This window comes from Neoarius graeffei, chromosome 2, assembly GCF_027579695.1.
Source record: "Neoarius graeffei isolate fNeoGra1 chromosome 2, fNeoGra1.pri, whole genome shotgun sequence".
In the NCBI taxonomy this organism is placed as follows: domain Eukaryota; kingdom Metazoa; phylum Chordata; class Actinopteri; order Siluriformes; family Ariidae; genus Neoarius; species Neoarius graeffei.
This window is the reverse complement of record NC_083570.1, coordinates 37,664,235-37,687,183: the sequence shown is the minus strand read 5'-3', so window position 1 is coordinate 37,687,183 and position 22,949 is coordinate 37,664,235. Positions and strand designations below refer to the sequence as shown.

The 22,949-nt window shown below is 41.6% G+C and overlaps 1 protein-coding gene across 2 annotated transcripts; it reads right to left on the bottom strand.

Moving 5' to 3' along the window:
- Positions 1-9,973: 9,973 nt before the first annotated feature.
- nr2e1 (nuclear receptor subfamily 2, group E, member 1) lies at positions 9,974-20,295 on the bottom strand. Of its 2 annotated transcripts, none has more exons than XM_060907537.1 (9): positions 20,238-20,295; positions 17,424-17,569; positions 16,891-16,978; positions 16,526-16,761; positions 13,040-13,186; positions 12,865-12,961; positions 12,543-12,692; positions 11,928-12,033; positions 9,974-10,375 (listed from the first exon to the last, which is right to left on the bottom strand). In XM_060907537.1, the coding sequence occupies exons 1-9, from the start codon at positions 20,293-20,295 to the stop codon at positions 10,213-10,215; spliced, it is 1,191 nt and encodes a 396-aa protein (XP_060763520.1). In that variant the 3' UTR covers positions 9,974-10,212. The 2 variants fall into 2 exon arrangements, with proteins under 2 accessions (XP_060763520.1, XP_060763529.1); XM_060907546.1 differs by having other exon boundaries at positions 20,271-20,295.
- Between the last annotated feature and the right edge of the window lie 2,654 nt (positions 20,296-22,949).

Genomic DNA, 22,949 nt, shown 5'->3' with positions numbered 1-22,949 from the left:
GGCTTGTGGCTCATTCTTTTCTACAGAGTTCATGCACCTTGCTGCCCTTGAATTTTCACTTGATTCTACTAATGGTGGTTATACTGTATCTAGCCCTGAGTGAGGCTCATACCTGCCAACCTTGGGGGAAAAAAAATTGAGTAGCAACTTATCGCGGCGGTGCAGCATGGCGTGAGGTCAGGCACATTTGCTGATCAGTATTGATTGTAATGAGTGAGCATGTGAATAATGTATTACTAAGCACAGAGTTCCCACTCGCCACCATATCTAGTTATTCAACATACAAGTAGACTATGAAGAAAACAAGAACTCCTTTTAATGAAAAGGCATGAATGTTTCCAATGCTTTCACCAAGACATTTGGCACAAGGCAACTGTGCCTGAAAAATATGTCCTTTATACAGACCTTAAACTTAAAGATAAGGGATAAATGTACTGCCTTTGGCATATTGTGTCTTAAATACATTGGGAATTATAAACAACAAAGAATCCCAAATAGCATGCGATGTCCCTTTTGACATTTAGCATTATATTGTATAGATAACAGAAAAACCAAAGGGCTATAGCCTACGTCTTTTAAAACGGACGCCGGCAGTCTGCAAAATACGCACGCATGCTAAATCCTTTTTTCGTAAATTTAGTTTTGACTGTAAAAGAGATTCTGTTGCTCCTTGCTACACTTTGAACTAGGCTACACTAAACAGCGAAAGTGAATATTCTAGAGTGCCTATATATATTTTAATATTTAGTAAATGCAAACTGATAACCACACAAATTTACTGAAAATAAATTATAGGCTACTCTGGCCTATCCAATAACATAGCCTTTATAATATCCATATTCACTGACCTGGCCTAATTTGGAAAAAATAATGGCCCATGTATATAAATGCAAGCATTTCTATGTTAGCAATATTATTACCTGTATTTCTTTGATGGCTAATGTCAAAATCATAATTGCAGTGTACAAAACGCATGATTAGGCAGTTTAGAGGGGCGGAGGCATGGCCATTGATCTTGATACTTCGTTAGGAACTTCTGAGGGGCATAGACTCGCTTCTTTTTAGATTTGCTTCCCTCTGTCAGTATCCTCATCTGACGTGTATTAACTGCAAGGCACACACATCATCCACCACACGCACTTACGGTACATGAAAACACTTGGTGCGCTGCTCATTGAATCTCACATGCACGAGTAGCCTAGTTCATAAGATTTTAACGTGTCTATCGGTTGACTGGATGGAAATGTCAGTAGGCTACTACAGTATATTTTCACTTTAGGCTATGCAATATTTTTTTGGATTGAGAAGCCTGGGTCAAATAAAACAAGCTGGAACAAATATTTCCTTCAGATAAGGCGGAACACTGTGCTTTGAACTATGACGTTAGGACGGTTGTCCTTGCTTTATTCACAATACCCTTGCCCTGCCCATTTACAGTTATGTTCAAAATAATAGCAGTCCCTCAACAGTAGCAAGATAAATCACTGTTTTTGTTAAAATTTCAACCTTTACACTGCAAGCAAGTTTCTGGAGGGTATAGTAAAGGTATAGAAAACCAACAGACCCAACAGGCCTGCCATGCATGCTACTGATTCTGTGAAATTGAATGATTAGCCGAAAGGGGTGTGTTCAAGAAAATAGCATTGGTGAGTTAAATTAGGGAGGGCATTGATTTTGTGGAAAAAAAGGTGTTAACAGGTGGTCCTTATTTAAGGATCAAGGCAACTGACATTACATATGCTGGCTGTCCTGCATTGGTCCTGAAAAACCAAGTAAAATGGGTTGTTCAAGACACTGTTCTGATGAAGAGCGGCTTTTAATCAAGAAATGGATAAAAGAGGGGAAAACCTACAAAGAAGTGCAGAAACTTATAGGCTGTTCAGCTAAAATGATATCAAACGCTTTAAAATGGCAGCCAAAACCAGAAAGACGAGGAAGAAAAAGAACTTCTTGAATGGATCGGAGAATAACCAAACTGGCAAAGGCTCAGCCAATGATCAGCTCCAGGAGGATCAAAGAAGATCTAAACTTGCCTGTGAGTACTGGTACAATCAGACGACGTCTATGTGAAGCCAATCTTACCAGCAAGAAGCCCCCGCAAAGTCCCATTGTTAAAGAAAAGACGTGCTGAAGCAGCTACAATTTGCCAAAGAACACATTGACTGGCTTGAAAAAAAATGGCGTAATATTTTGTGGACAGATGAAAGTAAGATTGTTCTTTTTGGGTTTAAGGGTCACAGACAGTTTGTCAGACGTCCTGCAAACACAATTCAAGCCACAGTACACAGTGAAGACTGTTGAGCATGGTGGTGCAAGCATCATGATATGGGGATGTTTTTCATACTACGGTGTTGGTCCTATTTACCGCATACCAGGGATCACGGATCAGTTTGAGTACATCAGGATACTGGAAGAAGTCATGTTGCCATATGCTGAAGAGGAAATGCCTTTGAAGTGGGTGTTTCAACAAGACAATGACCCCAAACACACCAGCAAGCGAGCAAAATCATGGTTCCAGACAAACAGCATCCAACTAATGGAGTGGCCAGCACAATCCCATAGAAAACTTGTGGGCTGACATAAAAAATGCTGTTCATGAGGCAAAAGCAAGAAATGCAGAGGAATTGTGGAACGTAGTACAATTGACCTGGGCTGCAATACCTGTTGACCGTTGCCAGAAGTTGGTCGACTCCATGCACCACAGATGCGAAGCAGTTATCAGAAACCATGGTTATGCAACAAAATATTAGTTTAGGATACTCAGCAAAGTTGAATTTTCAAGAATTTCTTAGTTTGTATGGTACATTTTTGAGTTTCCAAAGAAAGATGTCAACACTGCTATTTTTTTGAACATTACATTTCTTGACTTTCTGTGAAATATTATGAAATGTAATTACTTTTTCCAATTTTCTTGCTTTGAAATAGAATGTGCAGTATGCCCAATGCATTTGTGTTCATTAAAGTACAATTTATTTGAAGAATTTTGACATTTACTCGCCTTTTTAAAGACACTGCTATTATTTTGAGCACAACTGTACCTTCGAAACGGTGTTTAGCACCGTCCTCCCTTGTAAAACTAGTCACAGTATGAAGATCGACCGAGAGGGATGAAAATCAATTTTGTTACTTTCGTTTTGACGGCTCCTCGGCTCTCCACATAGCCTCATAGCCTAGGCCTATTTGAAGAGTTTAAAACTAGCGCTGTGATTGGTCGAAGTCTTCTTTTCTCTGTAGGTTGCTGGTCAATGTGGTTACACCCATAGACGAGTTGCCTAGTGCGCGAATGCACAGACAGTTGAACCGGAATATTAAAGATCTTTGAACTCAAAGCCATCAATGACTTTTTGCGTATTTTGAAGTGTTAAATCGTAGCAGCGTAGTTTGATGTCTAAATGCGTATCTGCTACGCAAAATGCGTAAAGGTTGGCAGGTCTGGAGGCTTTTTTTTTTTAAAATAAAATCCAGGACTACAAAAGACAGTTGACCCAGTGATGGAATAATCAATGCCCAAGGCTCACTAATTAACATGGAGTGAAGACTAGCCCATCTGGTCCAATCCCACAGAAGGGCTACTGTAGCCCGAATGGGCCATTTGCAGGAATTGGTCATGTCAGTTTTCCCCATAGGGCGGCACGGTGGTGTAGTGGTTAGCGCTGTCGCCTCACAGCAAGAAGGTCCGGGTTCGAGCCCTGCGGCCGGCGAGGGCCTTTCTGTGTGGAGTTTGCATGTTCTCCCCGTGTCCGCGTGGGTTTCCTCCGGGTGCTCCGGTTTCCCCCACAGTCCAAAGACATGCAGGTTAGGTTAACTGGTGACTCTAAATTGACCGTAGGTGTGAATGTGTGAATGTGAGAATGGTTGTCTGTGTCTATGTGTCAGCCCTGTGATGACCTGGCGACTTGTCCAGGGTGTACCCCGCCTTTCACCCATAGTCAGCTGGGATAGGCTCCAGCTTGCCTGCGACCCTGTAGGACAGGATAAAGCGGCTAGAGATAATGAGATGAGTTTTCCCCATAGCAAACAAGCCCATGGTGGGCAAGCTAACTTGACATTCCTTGGCAACCATAAGAGTTTGACTGGTGATGTGAAGCAATCCACTTCTATAATAGCGGTTTTTACCTCTTCTACAGTTATTTATTTAAAACCCAAATTTTCATGTGTACTTGGGGGTGAATTTGTGGTTTTAACTTCTGTCAAGTTTAAAGCAAGTCATTTGGAAAATAAATCTGCTTTTTATCGGCTAAAAACACATCTACAGAGAGATCTGTATTTATTTTCAAGAATCTTCACACATTTAAGTGAATGATAAAGGTAGAAAAGGAGAAATAAGTTATAAACTTAAGAAATCTGCCATTTCGCATGTGGATTTCTTTCAGTGGCAACCAACTTGAGTCCAAAAACTCTCTTATGGCCAATGATTCAGTTTAACTTGCGACAGAAGTTAAAACCACAAACTTTGTCCAAGTACGCACAAGTTTGGGTCAAAAAAGACAGTAGAAAAGGTAAAAACAGCCATTATAGCGAAGCTATTATGCTTCACATCACCAGTCAAACTCTTGGGGTTGTCAAGGAATGTCAAGTTAGCTTGCCCACCATGGGTTTGTTGCTATGGGGGAAAATTGACACGTGACCAATTCCTGCAAATGGCCTATTGCTGAAAGTGAATGCTGGCTGTGATTGGTGTCAGGACACGGTGCATCACAGCTTTCTTCATATGGGATTCTGTAGCTGTAGATCGATCAGAATGCCCATGCTGATCCCTGTTCAATGCTGAAAGCGCCTACAATGGGCATGTGAACCTCAGAACTGGATCATGGAAGAAAGAATCACGATTTTTTTTTGTCAAGGTTTTTTTTAATTTTTTTATAGCCCTTAATGGACATTGCCACAAAGCAGCTTTACAGCAGTTTAAAGACTCGAGCTAGTTTTATCTGTAATCTAGCTCCAATGAGCAAGCCTGTGGCAAGCAAAACTCCTTCAGACAATAAGAGGAAGAAACCTAGAGAGCAACCAGACTCAAGGGAACCCATCTTCATTTGGGTGATAAGACAGTATGGTTATAAATAACTTGCTTCTATAATGGTGTCCTATATAGTCAAAGTATAACTCTGAAACCAGGAAGTTCGTTATAGTTTTAACATGAAGTCGTGTTTTGTTTTGTTTTTTTTTTAATTGAAATTATAAACTGTTCACTTTGTATTATGTGGGCGGCCATGTTACGTCGTGTGTCACTTGGGCAAGAGATGGCACCAGGATGCACTATCGGAAGAAGGCAGGGTGAGGCTCTGGGCAACATTCTGCTGGGAAGCTTGGGTCCTGGCATTTTATATGGATGTTACTTTGTGTAAAATCTACTTAAACATTTTTGTGGACAAAGTACATCCCTTCATAGCAACAGTATTCCCTAATGGCAGTGGTCTCTTTCAGCAGGATGTATGCTGCAAAAATTGTTCAGGAATGGTTTGAAGAACTTGAGTTCAAGGTGTTGACTTGGCCTCCAAATCTCAATCTGATCAATCCTCTGTGGGATACGCTAGACAAACCAGTCTGAACCATGGAGACCCCATCTCACAACTTGCAGAACTTGGCAGCACAAAAGGGACCCACAATATTAGATGGGTGACTGCTCATATCCAGTGACTGTGGATAGGAAATGTATATAAATGTCAATCACATGGTCTGATTGGCTACTCTATTAGGCTAACAGCTCATATACTGCAAGTAGAGAAACAAAATGGTGGGGTGTGTAGCTGAACCAACAGAGGACAAAGTTTTACTTGAAAACAAGCCCCCCCCCCAAAAAAAAAAATACAAAATATGAAATAAAAGTATTTGATGGGGGCGGCACGGTGGTGTAGTGGTTAGCGCTGTTGCCTCACAGCAAGAAGGTCCGGGTTCGAGCCCCGTGGCCGGCGAGGCCTTTCTGTGTGGAGTTTGCATGTTCTCCCCGTGTCCGTGTGGGTTTCCTCCAGGTGCTCCGGTTTCCCCCACAGTCCAAAGACATGCAGGTTAGGTTAACTGGTGACTCTAAATTGACCGTAGGTGTGAATGTGAGTGTGAATGGTTGTCTGTGTCTATGTGTCAACCCTGTGATGACCTGGCGACTTGTCCAGGGTGTACCCCGCCTTTCGCCCGTAGTCAGCTGGGATAGGCTCCAGCTTGCCTGCGACCCTGTAGGACAGGATAAAGCGGCTAGAGATGAGATGAGTATTTGATGGTAAGAAGCACCCCCCCCGAGAATAGCATTTTTCACAAATTGCTACAGTCACTTTGCCAGTTTGGTTACATTCTAAGCGGAAATGATTGAGACGTTTTGTATAAAGCTTTTATTTTTAAATTTTTGCAAATTCTATAAATGCCCTGTTTTTCTCAATCCAGTGAATGTGGATAGAATAAGTTCCACTCAATCTTGTTGTACGTGGCTTTTTGCTAACTCGGCGCTACGCGGCTCATCAGCTATCGACTCGATTTTGTTGAATAACTGAAATTAGATAAATATATTTTATGTACACTGAATATTCCAAACTAGTGTGTTCAAGTTTGTCTAAACTTGAGGTAACTTGATTATAAAAGTAGGAATAGGTGAGTACACTCACTGGCCTCTAATAGAAACACCTGTATGACCATGGGCATGATGTTTTTCCAGTCCTCAACGGTCCAGTTTAGGTGAGTCTGTAGCTTCAGATTCCTGTTCTTGGCTGATGGGAATAGAACCTGATGTGGTCTTTTGCTGTGCAGCCATCTCAAGGTTTGGCATGTTGTCCACTTCGAGATGCTTTTCTGCTCACTGTGGTTGTAAAGAGTAGTTATTCAAGTTACCGTAGCTTGAACCAGTCTCCCCAATGTTCTCTGGCCTCTCTCATCAGCATGGTGTCCATCTGCAGCTTACTGGATGTTTTTGTTTTCTGCACCATTCTGAGCCACGGTCAAAGTGGCAGATTTCTGTTTGACCTTACCTGAGCCTCTTAACATGTACCTACAGAATTGTATGTATTGCTCTGCTGCCACATGATTGGCTGATTTGGCTAGCTGCATGTATGCTCTGGTGTAGTGGCGTTCCTAATGAAGTAGCCAGTGAGGTGGACATTCAAAGAATAAAATGCAAAGGTATTAGCTTTGTAAAAGAGTTGCGAGGGGGTAGATATGTTTACAATTTGGCTTTCACTGCATTGGAAAGAGATTTGGTGAAAGGCGTGTCTAGTTCAAGTAACCTTGCAGTTCACCCGACGGCAGTGCAGATCACATTAAATGAAGAAGCTAAATTGGATTGAACATTGTCATCTGCAATCATGAGTCTTTCCATTGTGCTGCTGCTCTAGCTAAAATGAAGATTAGAAAATGCAATTTGGCCAAAGCCCTTGATTTATCAAAGAGTGCTTGAAGCCTGAGGAACAGGAACTTAACTCAAGGTCTGGCTGTATTGTAGCAGTGATGGTTCAATATGTACTCCAAGCCAAACATGAAACTCTCTGTCCTTGTTTAGTGAGAGCTTCGGGGGGGATGTGGATCTTTCACCACACAAGATTGAGTATGCTCAACTCAGTCCGATAACAAAAATAACCCAATTGCTACAGGATTCAGAAATCAAATTATGAAGCATAAGAGTTAACAAACCTGGGATGCAAACAGCTAATATTCAATATTTATTCTAATATTTAGACAACTTTTCACAAAATTACTTTTTTTTACAACAAAGAATATATTTACAAACTACAAAAAAAAAAAATACAAGTGCTGAACATGTTTCTGGATGTGTTAGTAACTACTCCAAAAGTAAGATTTAAAGGGGGGAGAGGGGGGAAACCTGGCAGTTTTGTTTTTAATATGTTACAGAAGAGCGGAGTTCACACTGCAGCGATTGTTGGGTGGAGTCGTTACGTTAGCCACATCCAAAACTGCGTACTACAGTACTCAGTGCTGCAGTATATCCAAGCTAGGATGTAGCTTTTCTGTTCACATCATCCAGCTAAAGAATGGTTCCACATGTGCTGGTGGAGTAGGTAGGGGTGAAAGGGTAGTGCACTACCTAGTAGCAGGCTTGCAGTACTCAAGTCCAGGACTTGTGCCATAATTTTAAGGACTCCTGACTTGGACTTGAGCACTGATGGTTCGGACTCGTAAATTAGAGACGAGGACTCTGATTTTTTCTTTATTTTTGTAACATGCCATAATACGGTAATTTGGCATAAGATTTATATCTACATTAACTTTTATACTAACTTCGTCCAAGAGAATGCACATTCATCTGTTCATATGTCATGTTCAGGAACAAACTAACATTAATAGCGCTAAAATGCCTGGAGAGAATGTCCCTAGGACTGTTCGCTTTGCTTATACAGACTTCTCGTGCAGTGGGAAAGAATGCACTGCTATGTGTTCCATTTGTAGAAGAACTATTGAGGAGACAACCTCGAACTTCAATCGTCATTTGGCAAGACTCCATCCAGAGAAGTTAGTGATGCGCTATGTTCATTGCTCTGTGGATGGTGGGGCTTGCTTGCTGAGTTTTGTTAGCCATCATATTGATTGATGCTGATTATTGATAGGGGTGGAACTCTTGTGCAAGCCCTTTGGGCTTCGCTCCCTCCTTGCACCATTGTTCTTATGAGTGCTAAATAAATAAACCTAGTGATGAACTAGCTAGTGTTAACCCCCTCATGTTATTTGTCCCGTTGATAGCGGGGCTTGTCAGACTCAGATCAGTAGTGGACTCAACTTTCTTTAGGGACTCGAGACTGGACTCGAGGTTTAGTGACTCGACTACAACACTACCTAGGAGGTATGGGTGAACTGAGGGTTTCAAATGTTACATTTATTCATCTGTAAGATACTTTTATGCAAAAGGGGGCCCAGTTTAATTTGAACCTGGAGCTGAGCAGTTCAGGGGTCCCCATAGTAGTTGTACTACAAGTTAAAACTAGAAGAATTGTAAAAGTTGGGTGACAGTGTTGTAGTGGTTAGCACGGTCACCTCACAGCAAGAAGGTTCCAGGTTCAAATCTCACAGCTGATGGGGGGTCTTTCTGTGTAGAGTTTGCATGTTCTCCCCGTGTCTGCGTGGGTTTCCTCTGGGTGCTCCGGTTTCCCCCCCAGTTTGAAGACATGCAGATTAGGTAAAGTACCAAGACAGCGCATACTTGGCGCTGGTTCCAAGCCCTGATAGCTTGGGGAGGGTTGTGTCAGGAAGGGCTTCCAGTGTAAAACCTATGCCAGATCAAATGCAGAACGGATCCACAGTGGTGACCCCTAACGGGAGCAGCTGAAAGAATTGTAAAAGTCTCACCATCCGACTGGTATTGTGTTTAAGGACGATCCACAATTATTTGTGGTTAATGTTTTTTAACCCCCCCCCCCCCCTTTTTTCTTTTTTCAGTCCAGCACTCCTAAATGGCCTTTTCCTAAAGTAACCTTGATATGAGCCTTGGCAGTGCTTGGCTTTGACTGGAAAAGAATTGTATTATTGCCTACCCGTACTTTTAGTGAGAGTCATGTTCTGATGAGTTTGGGTACATGAGCCTTTGGTGTTCAGCACTGTGTCAAAGGGACGGAGGATTCTTCTAATCGACAACACCTCATAACCTGTCATGTCTCCAGCTGTGTTCGATATGGACCCCTACTCCCAATAGAAGTCTGCCAAGGAATTTGGGTGCTGTGTTTTGGTTTCTGCCATAGCTCTGACAGAAGAAAAAACCTGGAGGGGAAAAAAAGCAAAAAAACGCCCCCAACATTGGTAGGAAAGCTCATTGGTCTTCTAGAGACTGTAAAATGTCCTATTAATAAATCATTACATGATTTCAGATATATGTACATCCACCCACATAACTTAAAATGCCCCTGCTGTCTAAGTTTTTGGGGGAAATAAATCATGAATGTTATCTCAATAAGTAGATTAGATGAAAATTAGTCACATAGTATCCTTTAGACCACAACGTAACAGTGTGTGTGTGTATGTGTATATATATAATTTTTTTTGTTGTTCTAACCAGTGAACAGAACTTGTTCAGCCACCATAGTCTTTAGTTTCTCCCACTAGAAATGCTTTCTCTTATGCCGTCTGCTTCAGAGGTGGCAAAGATGTTTCCAGAACCATTATAGCCATTTTCTCTTATACATAACGATATAATCATGACTCAAGTCACTTGACAGTCTGACTTTCCCAGGCCAGTTTTTTTTTTCTTTTCTTTTTCAAGAGTCCTCTTGGGTGGAAGTAAAAAGCTCATATGTCACTTGATTTGTACATGTCGGAGAGAAGCCGTGTGATGGGCACATTTCCAATCGTCTTCCTGAAGAACACTTCTTCAATTGTAGATGCACTGACTGAACGCAGTGCAGGTAAAAGCAGCAGCAGCTTCCCAAAGCGGCACGGCTGGGTCGGGTACCTGGGGGGGGGAAATGCAAATCAGTCGACGCAAGATATGTACCAAATGCTTCCACTTAGCATTCATTCTTTATCCTGCTTATCTATTGTGGGTTGCAGATTTGCTGGAGCCAATCCCAGCTGACATTAGGTGAGAGGTGGGGTATACACTGGACACATCTCCAATCTACTGCTGACAGACAGATCGCCTTTCACAATCCCATTCACACCTATGAGAAATTTACAGTAGCCAGGTAACCTAATCCTCATGTCTTTGGACTGTTGGAGGAAACTGATTCACCCAGAGAAAACCCATGCAGGCACAAGGAGAACCAGCAAACTCCACAGAGAACCTGCTTACTGTGAGGCGACAGTGCTAACCCCTGTGCAGCCCCAGTTCCTGATTCATGCTTCTGATGTTTTTTATGGGTATTAGACAGAGCTTATCCCACAGCACTGTTGAGTGTCTGATTTGTTAGTATGTATTGATTAGTTTTCTATAACAGAATGGTTCTGACTGCGAGAACATTACTATTTCTATAGTATCGACTTACACGGATCAGCCATAACATTGATCATCTCGTTACAATGGTACCTGTCAAGGGGTGGGACATATTAGACAGCAAGAGAACAGTCAGTTCTTGAAGTTGATGTGTTGGAAGCAGGAAAAATGGTCAAGCGTAAGGATCTGAGCAACTTTGACAAAAGCCAATTTGTGATGGCTAGATGACTGGGTCTGAGCCTTTCCAAAATGGCACATTTTGTGGGGTGTTCCTGGTATGCAGTGGTTAGTACCTACCAAAAGTGGTCCAAAGAAGGACAAGTGGTGAACCAGCAACAGGGTCGTGGGTGTCGAAGGCTCATTGATTCACATGAGAGAGACAGGCTAGGCCATATGGTCCAATCCCAAGGAAGAGCTACTGTAGCACAAACTGCTGAAAAAGTTAATGCTGACACCTTTGTTTTAGCCAGCATTAACTTTTTCATCAGTTTTTGCTACAGTAGCTCTTTTGTTTGGATAGGACCATATGGGATAGCCTTCAAAATCCATGACCCTGTCGCCAGTTCACCGGTTGTCCTTTCTTGGACCACTTTTGGTAGGTACTAACCACTGTATACTGGGAACTCCCCACAAGATATGCCATTTTGGAGATGCTCAGACCCAGTCATCTAGCCATCACAAATTGGCTTTTGTCAAAGTTGCTCAGATCCTGACGCTTGCTTATTTTTCTTGCGTCCAACACATCAACTTCAGGAACTGACTGTTCTCTTGCTGCCTAATATATCCCATCCCTAGACAGGTGCCACTGTAATGAGAGAATCAGTTATTCACGTCACCTGTCGGTAATCATAATGTTATGGCCGATCCGTGTATACAGGGACTTGTACTTAACTAGATGTTTAAAACGTGTGTAATAGTTGATATGGTGACATTTTTATTGAGAATTTATGGAAGGCGTCAACTCCAGTGTCAGTAAACTGGATATCCCACCAACCCTCTATTGATTAGTTTCCTTTCATAGCATGCCCTATTTGTGTTTTTATTCCTGACTCAGGACCTTGTTGTGTTGTACCTGTTGTGGATGTAGCTGTTGAGTGTGAGCTGTGCTTCGTCCTGGAGTGCTGCGATGGCACTCGCGTTTCGGAAACTCCTCAGTTCAGCTCCACTGTGCGTTGGAACTGCACCACAAACCAACACAGCACCTTTAGTAGGTCATGTAGGCTGTTTAGGTACGATTTACTGTACGTGTCCAGTACTATGCAAAATACTTTAGTAGAAATTTGTTTACTTTATGACTTTATTGATGACACCAACAAAAAAATCCAATGTGAGTGCAGCAGTCAGTCTCCAGAAGAACTGGGGCAGATTCTCAAAGATGTTCAGTCAAGCCTAGCAGCTCATGTATTTTATAAAACTACACAAACTGTACCTGAGTCTAATGTTTTTTTGAAAAAAAAAAGCTCAGCATTTTCACACCAAATATTGACTTTGTTTAGTTTATTACAATTTACTTCTCTTGAAGTGCAAACATTATTTTAAAAAGGACTCTTTATAGCATTTCTTTGCATTTGCCGCACAATTCTGCATTGTAGGCTAATGGAGCAATCCTGACAGACTGTCCCATCACTATCAGGAGGTCATTTGATCAAACATCCTGTTGTAAGAACAACTTTAAATTCCGACCTACCAGCTTTAAAAGTAACGATGCACTTCAGGCACGCGAATTCCGTCGCATCCAGTCGCAGCTGCCGGAAACGCGTCACCACTTCCTGTAGAGCCTGGATCTCTGAGACCACCTTGTTTAGCCTCTGGGACTCTGTGTTTTCTGTGGTCATCCCTGAAGAAGGAATACGGAATACAAAGGAACTGTAAGCAACGTGGTGATTAGTTAGGAAGTGCGTGCGTAAAATACATTAGCTATGAGTAGCCCATTACCACGCTGATAGTTTTCCTCTTTAAACAAAAAACAAGTCATGATGCAAATACTTTTGCTTGATCAGTTAGTTTACCTGAAACAGCGAGCAGGGTGTTTGAGTCCACTGGAATGGACCACTGAGCTACACCCAGAACGAACAGCTCTCTCCAGGCGTCCTCTAATAGGATCAGCTGCACAAATAAATTGTGAGACTTAAGCCTACAGAAAATCCAGAATTTTTTTTTCATTTATTTATCTATCTATCCTACCTGATCTTGTAAAGGGAGTGTGGAGAAAGCTGGAACACTCTTGGCCCATTTGATGCTCATGAACAGGAGGCGTGCAGCCGATTCACACACAGACTCCGTGGCCACTTCGTACAGATACATGGGTGTCCCACTAACTTCGTGTGGATACTGCAGAGGAGACCAGATATTAGGATGAGATCATAAGCAGGTTTATTTGAGTTAACAATATGCACATAAATGAACCTGCAGAACTACACACATGCAGCTCCTATGCAAACCAATTTTACGCATTCATTCAGTGCTGTTGGAAATGTATAAATATTTATATATCGTCTTCATTTACCAACCTGCAGTGGCCACTTTAATAGAAACTTATTCTTGATTCTAAGATTCCTGTTATTGGCTGCAGGAGTGGAACCCAATGTGGTGGTCTGCTGTTGCATGCTGAGATGCTTTTCTGCTCACCACGGTTGTAAAGAGTTATGAGTTACTATATCCTTCTTGGCAGCTTGAACCAATAGATGACTTGCATCCACGTGATCAAAATGTGCTACGTCAAGAGCGTCCGCCATGATGGTGGATATACAAAGCAACTAGGATGGCAGCTGCTGAAAGCGTGTCTGTAAACAGTGCTGAATTTTCTCAGTATTACCACGATTTGAACAATCGAGCGAAGATAGATATGTGTAGTTTTGATCCATATTATTGAAAAAAGTCAGACTTTTCTGAAGATAAAACACTTCTACCAACCATCGAGTATGAATACAGGTAATTTCGTCCAATAGTTGACATTTCATCCAAAACCGTTTTCATACGCACTATCGATTATTTTATATTTCAGGTATTTGTTTGTTCGAAAAAAGCAGGAATTCTCAATGGAATTTGACACATTTTTTGTAAAGCAAATGAGTGCCATAAGTACATGCGCTTCGACACTAAAGAGCATACTAAAGGGGGTAACCATATAGGCCCGTGCATGTCTGTTTCCGGCTGGATTATATTAAATCTTTAGGTGTAGAGCAGCGCTCTCGCGGCGGCTTCGTTTGCGAATCCCGGGCCGAGGCGCGGTCCTATCAACTGACACATGCTCTTTTGAAGGGGGAGGCTTAGAGGGAGGTGCATGTTAAAATTTGGCTTTGCTGTGAGCTCCGTTGGCCGAGTGATTAATTTTTAAAGCCAGCTGAATCACATTAAATCTTTAGGCGCCGAGTAGCGCTCTCATGGGGTTTTAGTTCGCGAACACCGGAATACATGAAATATAAAATAATTGATGGTACGAATGAAAAAGGCTTTGGACGAAATGTCCCGATCCCCTCGTCTCCTCTCCGTACTAAACCTCAGAGTTTCCTCACCCTCTTTCCGAATCACGGACAGAATTCTAAAAAATCGGAACGTGTCACAGTCACGAGTACTGTTGTGACCACAATCATATACAGCTCATTTCGTCCAATAGTTGACATTTCATCCAAAGCCGTTTTCATATGCACTATCAATTATTTTATATTTCAGGTATTTGTTTGTTTGAAAAAAGCAGGAATTCTCAATGGAATTTGACACATTTTTGTAAAGCAAATGAGTGCCATAAGTACATGCGCTTCGACATTAAGAGCATACTAAAGGGGGTAACCATATAGGCCCGTGCATGTCTGTTTCCGGCTGGATCATATTAAATCTTTAGGTGTAGAGCAGCGCTCTCGCGGTGGCTTCGTTTGCGAATCCCGGGCCGAGGCGCGGTCCTATCGACTGACACATGCTGTTTTGAAGGGGGAGGCTTAGAGGGAGGTGCATGTTAAAATTTAGCTTTGCTGTGAGCTCCGTTGGCCGAGTGATTAATTTTTAAATCCAGCTGAATCACATTAAATCTTTAGGCGCCGAGTAGCGCTCGCATGGGGCTTTAGTTCGCGAACACCGGAATACATGAAATATAAAATAATTGATGGTACGAATGAAAAAGGCTTTGGACGAAATGTCTTAACTATTGGACGAAGTGTCCCGATCCCCTCGTCTCCTCTCCGTACTAAGCCTCAGAGTTTCCTCGCCCTCTTTCCGAATCACAGACAGAATTCTAAAAAATCGGAACGTGCCACAGTCACGAGTACTGTTGTGACCACAACCATATACAGCTCATTTCGTCCAATAGTTAAGACATTTCATCCAAAGCCGTTTTCATACGCACTATCAATTATTTCATATTTCAGGTATATGTTTGAAAAAAAGGAGGAATTCTCAACAGAATTTGACCAACGCAAAACACAGTTTTGTAAAGCAAATGCGTGCCGTAGTACATGCGCTTCGACGCTTAAAGCAGTGGAAAAACAAACAGTTGCGCACGCATTTTCTGTTTTTTGTACAGAATGTCGCTTGACCACGCATTTGTATATCCACCAACATGGCTGACATCCGGGTTTCTGTTTTGCTTTGATGTCACTTGCAAGTCAAGGATCTGGCCATTTTCCTCTGACCTCGCTTATCAACAAGGTGTTTGTTTCCACCCACAGAACCGTCGCTCACTCAATAATTTTTTTTCGCACCATTCGGTGTAAACTCTAGACTGTTGTGTGTGAAAACCCCAGGAGATCAGCAGTTTCTGAAATACTCAACCCAACAATAGGGTGCATCAGTTGCCCTCACTTTCATAAAATCTGATGCATTTTTGTCTGGGTGTTCCTTTTCACCAATAAAGACATCCTGTAAAATTTTTTGACCATATTCAAAAGTCTAATGGTGGCACCATGAGGTTCATTTTTTGCCAAAAACGCTTATTTTATGTTTTCGCGTAAGGTTTGAATCACAATGTTGGACTCCATTTATTGATTTCTTGTGAGCCAGAGATCAGGTTAAGAACCTTTGCAAGGGATTGAGAAGCATTAATGTGATTCATAATACATTTGTATTGTTTAAAAGTAGTTGAACAATGATTCAGTGAACAGCCAAAACTCAAACTGTGCTTGATAATATATTTAGAATATGTACTAAAAATGTGTATCTAAGATATTTGGTATACTCTATAAGGTGCCATAATGTTTCATGAAAAGTGATCGGAATTTTGTCATAAAAGTCATAAAATAGCAGCTTTTTCCAGAACTTTGAGCTCCTGGTGCCACCATTAAACTTTTGAATTTTGTCAAAATATTTCACCCAGTGTGTTTTCTTACCAAAAAGAACATAAAAACAAAAATGCATCATGATCGGAGGAACTTTTCATTTTTAGGGGGCAACTGATGCACCCTACCCAACATCCATGCCCCAGTGAGAGTCACACTTTCACAAGTCCCATCCTGATGTTTGAAGTGAACATGAACTGAAGCTCTTGATTTGTATCTGCATCATTGTGCTGCTGGCAAGGGATTGGCTGATTAGAAAACTGCAGGCGGATGGGTGCTCCTAATAAAGTGACCAGTGAGTATAGACTCGGTCATTTATGTGTCTTTAATTTCATCTGACAATCCTAGCCTGACTATGCCACACACACACGGAATCACACTCATTCACACATTACGTGCTTACTTTCGGAGTGGGCTGTGCAAGCCCCACCATGCCCTGGCGCTCTGGTGTGCTCGGCACCGTGTTTAATTCCAGACTGTGAGTCTCGAGTTGAGTGACTGTGGTGAAGAAGTGCAGGCCCGGGATAGACGTGCTGGGAAAGTGTGACGAGGATCCGTTCACCTCTTTGTGGCCCCGAAAGTAAAGTGCCACTTGCTTGCGGATGGTCGATGTCCTCGGGCCTCGTTCATGCTGCACGGCTGTTTGGATGAAGTTGAGCAAGCATGATGGAAAATCAACAAAATAAAAATAAATGAACGACGTGTGCGTGCATACTAGATTGAAATGCATGTGGTGGCATGATTTTATTTTGCACATAGACAGATCACCATCTTTATTCATGTTCACTTCCAGGCACTTCTTCAAGCGACAGGCACGACACTGGTTCCTGTGCGTCTTATCCACAGGGCAGCCTCCCTGAGGGCATCGAAAATAACAATGAGACAGAGAGAGAGAGAGAGAGAGAGAGAGAGAGAAGGAAAAAAACACACTGAGACATCTTCCAGAGAGGGAAAGGGTGGGGGGGACACACCACACCACACCACACCACAGGTATGAGGGGAATCGTGCAGTAATGATGGCCATTGACCTGCTCCCCTACCGCTTGGCCAATAATCTCTTTCCCACCTCCTGCTCTCCAAATCCAGCCAGTTAGATTGGATTACACCTGTTACACTAGACAGACCAAAGGGCCCTCAAAGGCACGGGAGGAGGCTCACTTCTAGGATAATCTTTCAATTATTTGAAAAAAAAAAAAAAAAAAGACGCAACCTGTTCCTTCAAGGAACTGGAGCGCAAATTTGGTGCTAAATGGCCCTGGTGCTCTCTACTTCAAAGAAGTCAATGAGGCTCCGAGACTCACCTGAGTGCCCGATTTGCACACATACGTCCTGTTCCTCCTTATGCTCCTTTTGAAGAATCCCGAGCATCCATCACATGCGTACACTCCGTAGTGTTTCCCTGAACTTCGGTCTCCACACACTTTGCACGGGATATCCAGAATCCGACCTTAGAAATAATTACACCACGTTATACATTAGACAACATGCAACATATCCGGAGCAGTTGGGGGTGCTCAAGAGCACTTGCCGGGAATCGAACCGACAACCTTTCGGTACCAAAACTGGATCTCTCACCATTCGAATATGGCATAATGATGATGAGCCTGTCCTCAGAGAGCTCTGATTAAACTCTCCAGGCTCAGTGTCTGTGGGAATCCCAGCCCGGCGCGTTTTGTTGAGGGAAACGCGGTGCCGCAGGTTTCCAATAAAACAATGGCGCGCTCACAAAGGCGACATTAGGGAAAGTGTTAACTTAATGATTTCCCCCCATTGAGCCTCGTCTGACTGGACCAATGTGAACAAGCTGCCAGTGCTGCTTCATAATGAAGCTCGACAGCTGCTTTTCTGTGCGCCGTCTCCGGGCCCCGCGGATTAGGGCCCTGACACAGCGGACCGGGAGTCAATGCGCGTCTCCAATGAAGTGGATGCAAATGAGGATGAAGTAAATGAAAATTGTGATTTTTTTTCTTCTTCTCCCCCCTCTTTGTGTGTATAAAACATCCCCCCCCCCACACACACACCTCCGTATTTAAATCCGTTAATGGAGGTATATTTGCATGTATATAGGGAGGAGGGGGGGGGGGGTCGTTTAGAGAAACTGCCGTGTAATTACTGACATATGTCCACCTGCTCATTGATTCTGCACTGACCCGTCCTCAACCGCCAGCATGGGAATTCACATCAAGCCCAGGAAGCATTCAGGCCCAAACAATGACTTTCTGCTTTCTGCTATGTTCAGGGCGTGCTGGGGGGGGGGGGGGGGGGATTTTTTTTTTTCCTCGAAATTATTCTAAATTCTAGTTCGTTCAAAACTAATTGAGCAGGTTATTCCCATGCAGTTCTTTTCCATTTTATTGATAAATTCTCATTTGACATTTTAACTCATTCTGTCACTCGAACAACCATCGTATGAATAATAATAATAATAATAATAATAATAATAATAATAATAATAATAATGGTTAGAATTTTATTGAAATTCAAACCAGGCTACAATTATTAATTAGGATAAATCATTATTCATAAACTTGATCCAGAAATCCTAAAAAATAATGCTTTCCGGAATTCCAAGCAATGCTGTATTATTATTATTATTATTATTATTATTGAAGATTTTCAACAAGTTTCTTTCTTACCGACGCTTATTCTAAAATTATGAAATGCACCTGCTTTTGTTTTGAGATCAGATACTTGTGATACCTTTTAATTCCTTAATTCATTTATTTACTTTTGAATTAAAATGTATTTTTATGCCAGAGTTGCAGGTTGTTGTTGAATTTACTTGCACATCAGTTACAGTTACAGTTACAGGCCTGCTGTCCTTAGTATCATTATAATTTGAGATGGCTGGAGAAAAGTGTACATTGAGGCTATAATTCTGCAGTCAGTGCTACAGAAGGCGGGTTTGTTTCACGTGAAAAAAAAAAAGGCTAACTTTCCTGACACGTCGCCTTCAGTAGTGCCAGATATCATTACTGTAATCAGCATTCAGCCTTCATTCAGTAGTTTGGGTGGAGCTGTGAATTTATTATTATTATTATTATTATTATTATTGTTATTATTGTTATTATTATAATACAGTGATCATGTCAGTATCAAATAAGAAGCTTACGAAATTTTCCTAAAAGCTTAGAAAGTCTAGGACTGAAATCAAATGATTACAAGACAAAATAACATTAAAACTTAATTTATGGATTTTTGTTTTTAAATTTAAAAAAAACAAAACGTCCTCATGGTTTTAATTCGAATGATTCATGAAGGAACAGCGTTCAAACCCTAAAACTTTGATTTGGAAGTTTGACTTCAATCATTTCCGCCTGCTCTCATTCACTTCTTTTCACCGGAATGCGCACTACATGTATTTTTTTTTCCATTTAAAAATACACAAATATAAACAGGCTCTATTTGTTGTTAAAAAGAAAAAAAAAAGTATTTTATTAACAGCTATCAGGGTTTTTATTTATTTATTTATTTATTTATTTATTTATTTTAAATAGCCCATTGAGTCTCAGCTAAAGAACTGAAATGTGGTTTAGACTTGTATAGGTTTATGTAGAATTGCTTGGTTAATTCATTTTTATTTGTTTATTTATTTATTTTAAAAAAAACAGAATTGCACATGCATTTTCATTGCTTTCCGACGAACTGACAGGAGCGCACAGATCCCCAGCATGCACACTGATGCCTAATTTAAGCAAAGCACCAGAGCTTAGGCAATTATCATTCAATAATCGTTAAAAAAAAACCTTAAATAGAAATAGGATAGAAAAATAGAAGGGTAAATGATGTCATCCCAGTACACCTCATAAACTCTCTGAGAGAACTCCTAGAAATGGATAAATCAGCTGTGGTCCAATCATCATACAGAATAGTGTAAACAAAAATAAATAAATAAATAAATAAATAAATAAAAAGTTTAGCCTCTTTTAATAAATGCAGCATTATAAACCGTAATTGTGTTATAAATAGGTTGTGATATGATTTTCCAGATTGATTATTATATAGGTTATATAATAAAAATAATAATAAAACAACCTAGAATACTATAATGAAAGCTGTTAGAATAACTGTGACTGTGGGGTTTTGTGTGAAGACAGTGAAAGTGGATTACTTACTGGATTTGACGTTTAAAATATCCAAACAGCCACTTGTTGAACTGGCCGCTTTGCTCATCCTGGCCTTCTGTTCCACTCGCACTGATGCTGCGAAACTCTTTCAACCACTCAGCTTTCAATCAATCAATCAATCAATCAATCAATCGATTTCAAATCAACTTTTCTTTTTTTTTGCACTAATTGAAATAACCTATACGTGTCAAACTGGCAGGTCGTCTGAACACCTCTCTCTCTCTCTCACACAAGATTGCTCAAGTTTGTGCCCCCCACCCCCCACCCCAATCCTCAGGAAAACCAGAATCCGGACTTCACATGAGTTTGCCTTGATGGTCGCCTGATTTGGTTAAGATCCCAGGGATGGTGAAGCAGGTTCTCCAGCCAGAAACTGCTGCATAGACCGGTGTGTGTGCGCCCAGGCACCGAAAGCCAAGTGGAGAAAAACACACACACATATACACACACACAAGCTGAGAAATGCCCGGCAGCCTGAAACCTCGCTGACTTTGTGATGTGTGCCGTCAGATTAAAGGCTTTGGTAATATGTATGAGAAGTATTGGAGGAGGGAGAGAGAGAGAGAGAGAGAGAGAGAGGGTGTGTGTGTGTGTGTGAAGGCGGGTGGGAGGAGAGCCCGACTTCCTTTGCCCACTTAGCCCTTCTACTCTGCGTCCTGCTTGCGCATGACGTCAGTGTCCGAGGAAGGGTGGCAGTGGTGGAAGGATGATGGAAGGCTGCTTTTTTAGATGGAGTGAGGCAGAGGCAGGCACAGACACGGCCACGGACTTGTTTATAAGCTCTCACTGCACATGAATCACACACAACCTCAACTCACTCCTTGTTGAATGTGTGACTTGTATTAGGAGCTGATGATCTGAATGAGATGCAGTGGAACAGTGGAACAGTACACGCACCAGGCTGAGGTGTGTGATGTGTTCAGTGCAGTAGCCTTTGGCACTGTGTGTGTGCGCACCTGTTGAGTGCGCTGTAGCCTGGATCAGCTGTGCTATAGCCTAATAAACCAAGGGGATGTCTTTGGCAACTTTCCCCCCTACATACTTCCGGCTTCCTTTTGGAATTCGCACTAGACGAACAAGTTGAGTGATGCGTAAACCCTGCGCTGCTCTGCGCTGCGCTGCGCTGCGCTGCTGGACCAAGCAGTGCGCACTCCACACACCACAAGAGTCAACGCGCTGCTCCCTCTCTCTCTCTCTCTCTCTCTCTCTCTCTCTGTCTCTCTCTCTCAAACAAGAGTTCATGTTTGGGTGAGTTTTCCACCACTAGACCCAGATGTCTGGGTATATTCCCTCCCCCCTCTCTCTCTGCGGTTCCTGGATGTGCTTTGCGCGCAGCAGTAACGCAGACGCGCGTCAGTCGCGCATGTGGTTGTTTACTGGCGCAGCTCGCTCCGCGGACCCCAGGGCCACAGGGGCAGTCCGTAAAGTCTCGGGTTCAAGGCGAAGCGACCCGCGTCCGAAGGCGTATCGAATCGCAATTAGGCATTGTCGTGTGCTCCCTTTTAACGAGCCCTTAAAAGAAATTAGCATTCTGTGACAGGTGACTGACTGCGTGTGCAGAGGTTTGGTTTCCACGATGACGCGTAGCCTTCTTAAAAAAGAAAAGTAAAATTAATAATAATAATTATGATTATTATTGGGGTATTTGTAGGTTGTGCTGCTTTTATAAAGATTATTATTATTATTATTATTATTATTATTATTATTATTATTGAGGGCCCTGTGGGTTGTGCACTGTATTGCGGCTTTTATTAAAAATTATTATTATTATTATTATTATTATTAATAATAATAATAATAATAATAATAATAATAATAATAATAATTACTGAGGGCCCTGTGGGTTGTGCGCTGTATTGCTGCTTTTATTAAAAATTATTATTATTATTATTATTATTATTATTATTATTATTATTATTGAGGGCCCTGTGGGTTGTGCACTGCATTGCTGCTTTTGTCAAATTTAAAAACAAACAAACAAACAAACAAACAAACAAACATAGGACTTGGAAATAAATGGGATCTCAATGTTATAAATAAGTGGGATCTTTAAGTCTGAACTCTCTCTCTCTTTCTGCTTTATATCCAAATGTCCCTATACAAGAATAGTTATATCAAACAGTTTTGAGGTTTGCTTGTCTGTTCATCATGAGGAAAACTGCTTTTTTAAAGGTTTTGTAAACATAAATAAATGAATAAATAAAAAAACTAAAAGTCAAAAAAAATTTTTTGTTATTGAGCATAAACTTAGAGCTACATTTAGGAGTGGGAATAGTGTTAATGTAAATGAAAGGTCCTCATGAGGATAGTAACACAACTCTGTGTGTGTGTGTGTGTTGGGGTGGGGTGGTCTGCTGGTAGTAATCTCCTTAACTCTCTCTAATCCTGTCATTCAGAGATAGTCTTTACACAAACATAACCAACATCATGGTTGCCCCGGCTGCTTGCTTTCACTTTTTTTTTTTTGGGGGGGGGGGGGGGGCTGCTGACTCTCTTCTCATTAACAGTCAATGAAAATCTTTGACAAAGAACCATCAGATTGTGTATCTAGTTGTTGGTATGCAGCTACTCACGTAGTCCTCAAAGTTGAGTGGTCAACGTATTCCAGCGTCCATTATTGAAACATCCAGCTGTAGATGGAAAAGGATTAAGCTTTACGTCTGTCTGAAAATGATCTAAGACAAGAAACCAGCTGTGTTA

What these genes read in the sequence shown, in the direction of transcription:
- nr2e1 (XM_060907537.1), bottom strand. Translation starts at nt 20,295, where the DNA reads ATGAGCAAAGCGGCCAGTTCAACAAGTGGCTGTTTGGATATTTTAAAC. An exon ending in CACCCTGCTCGCTGTTTCAG is followed by an intron (nt 12,693 to 12,864) that starts GTAAACTAACTG and finishes TTCCTTCTTCAG; the next exon opens with GGATGACCACAGAAAACACA. An exon ending in AACAGCTACATCCACAACAG is followed by an intron (nt 10,376 to 11,927) that starts GTACAACACAAC and finishes TCCCCCCCCCAG; the next exon opens with GTACCCGACCCAGCCGTGCC.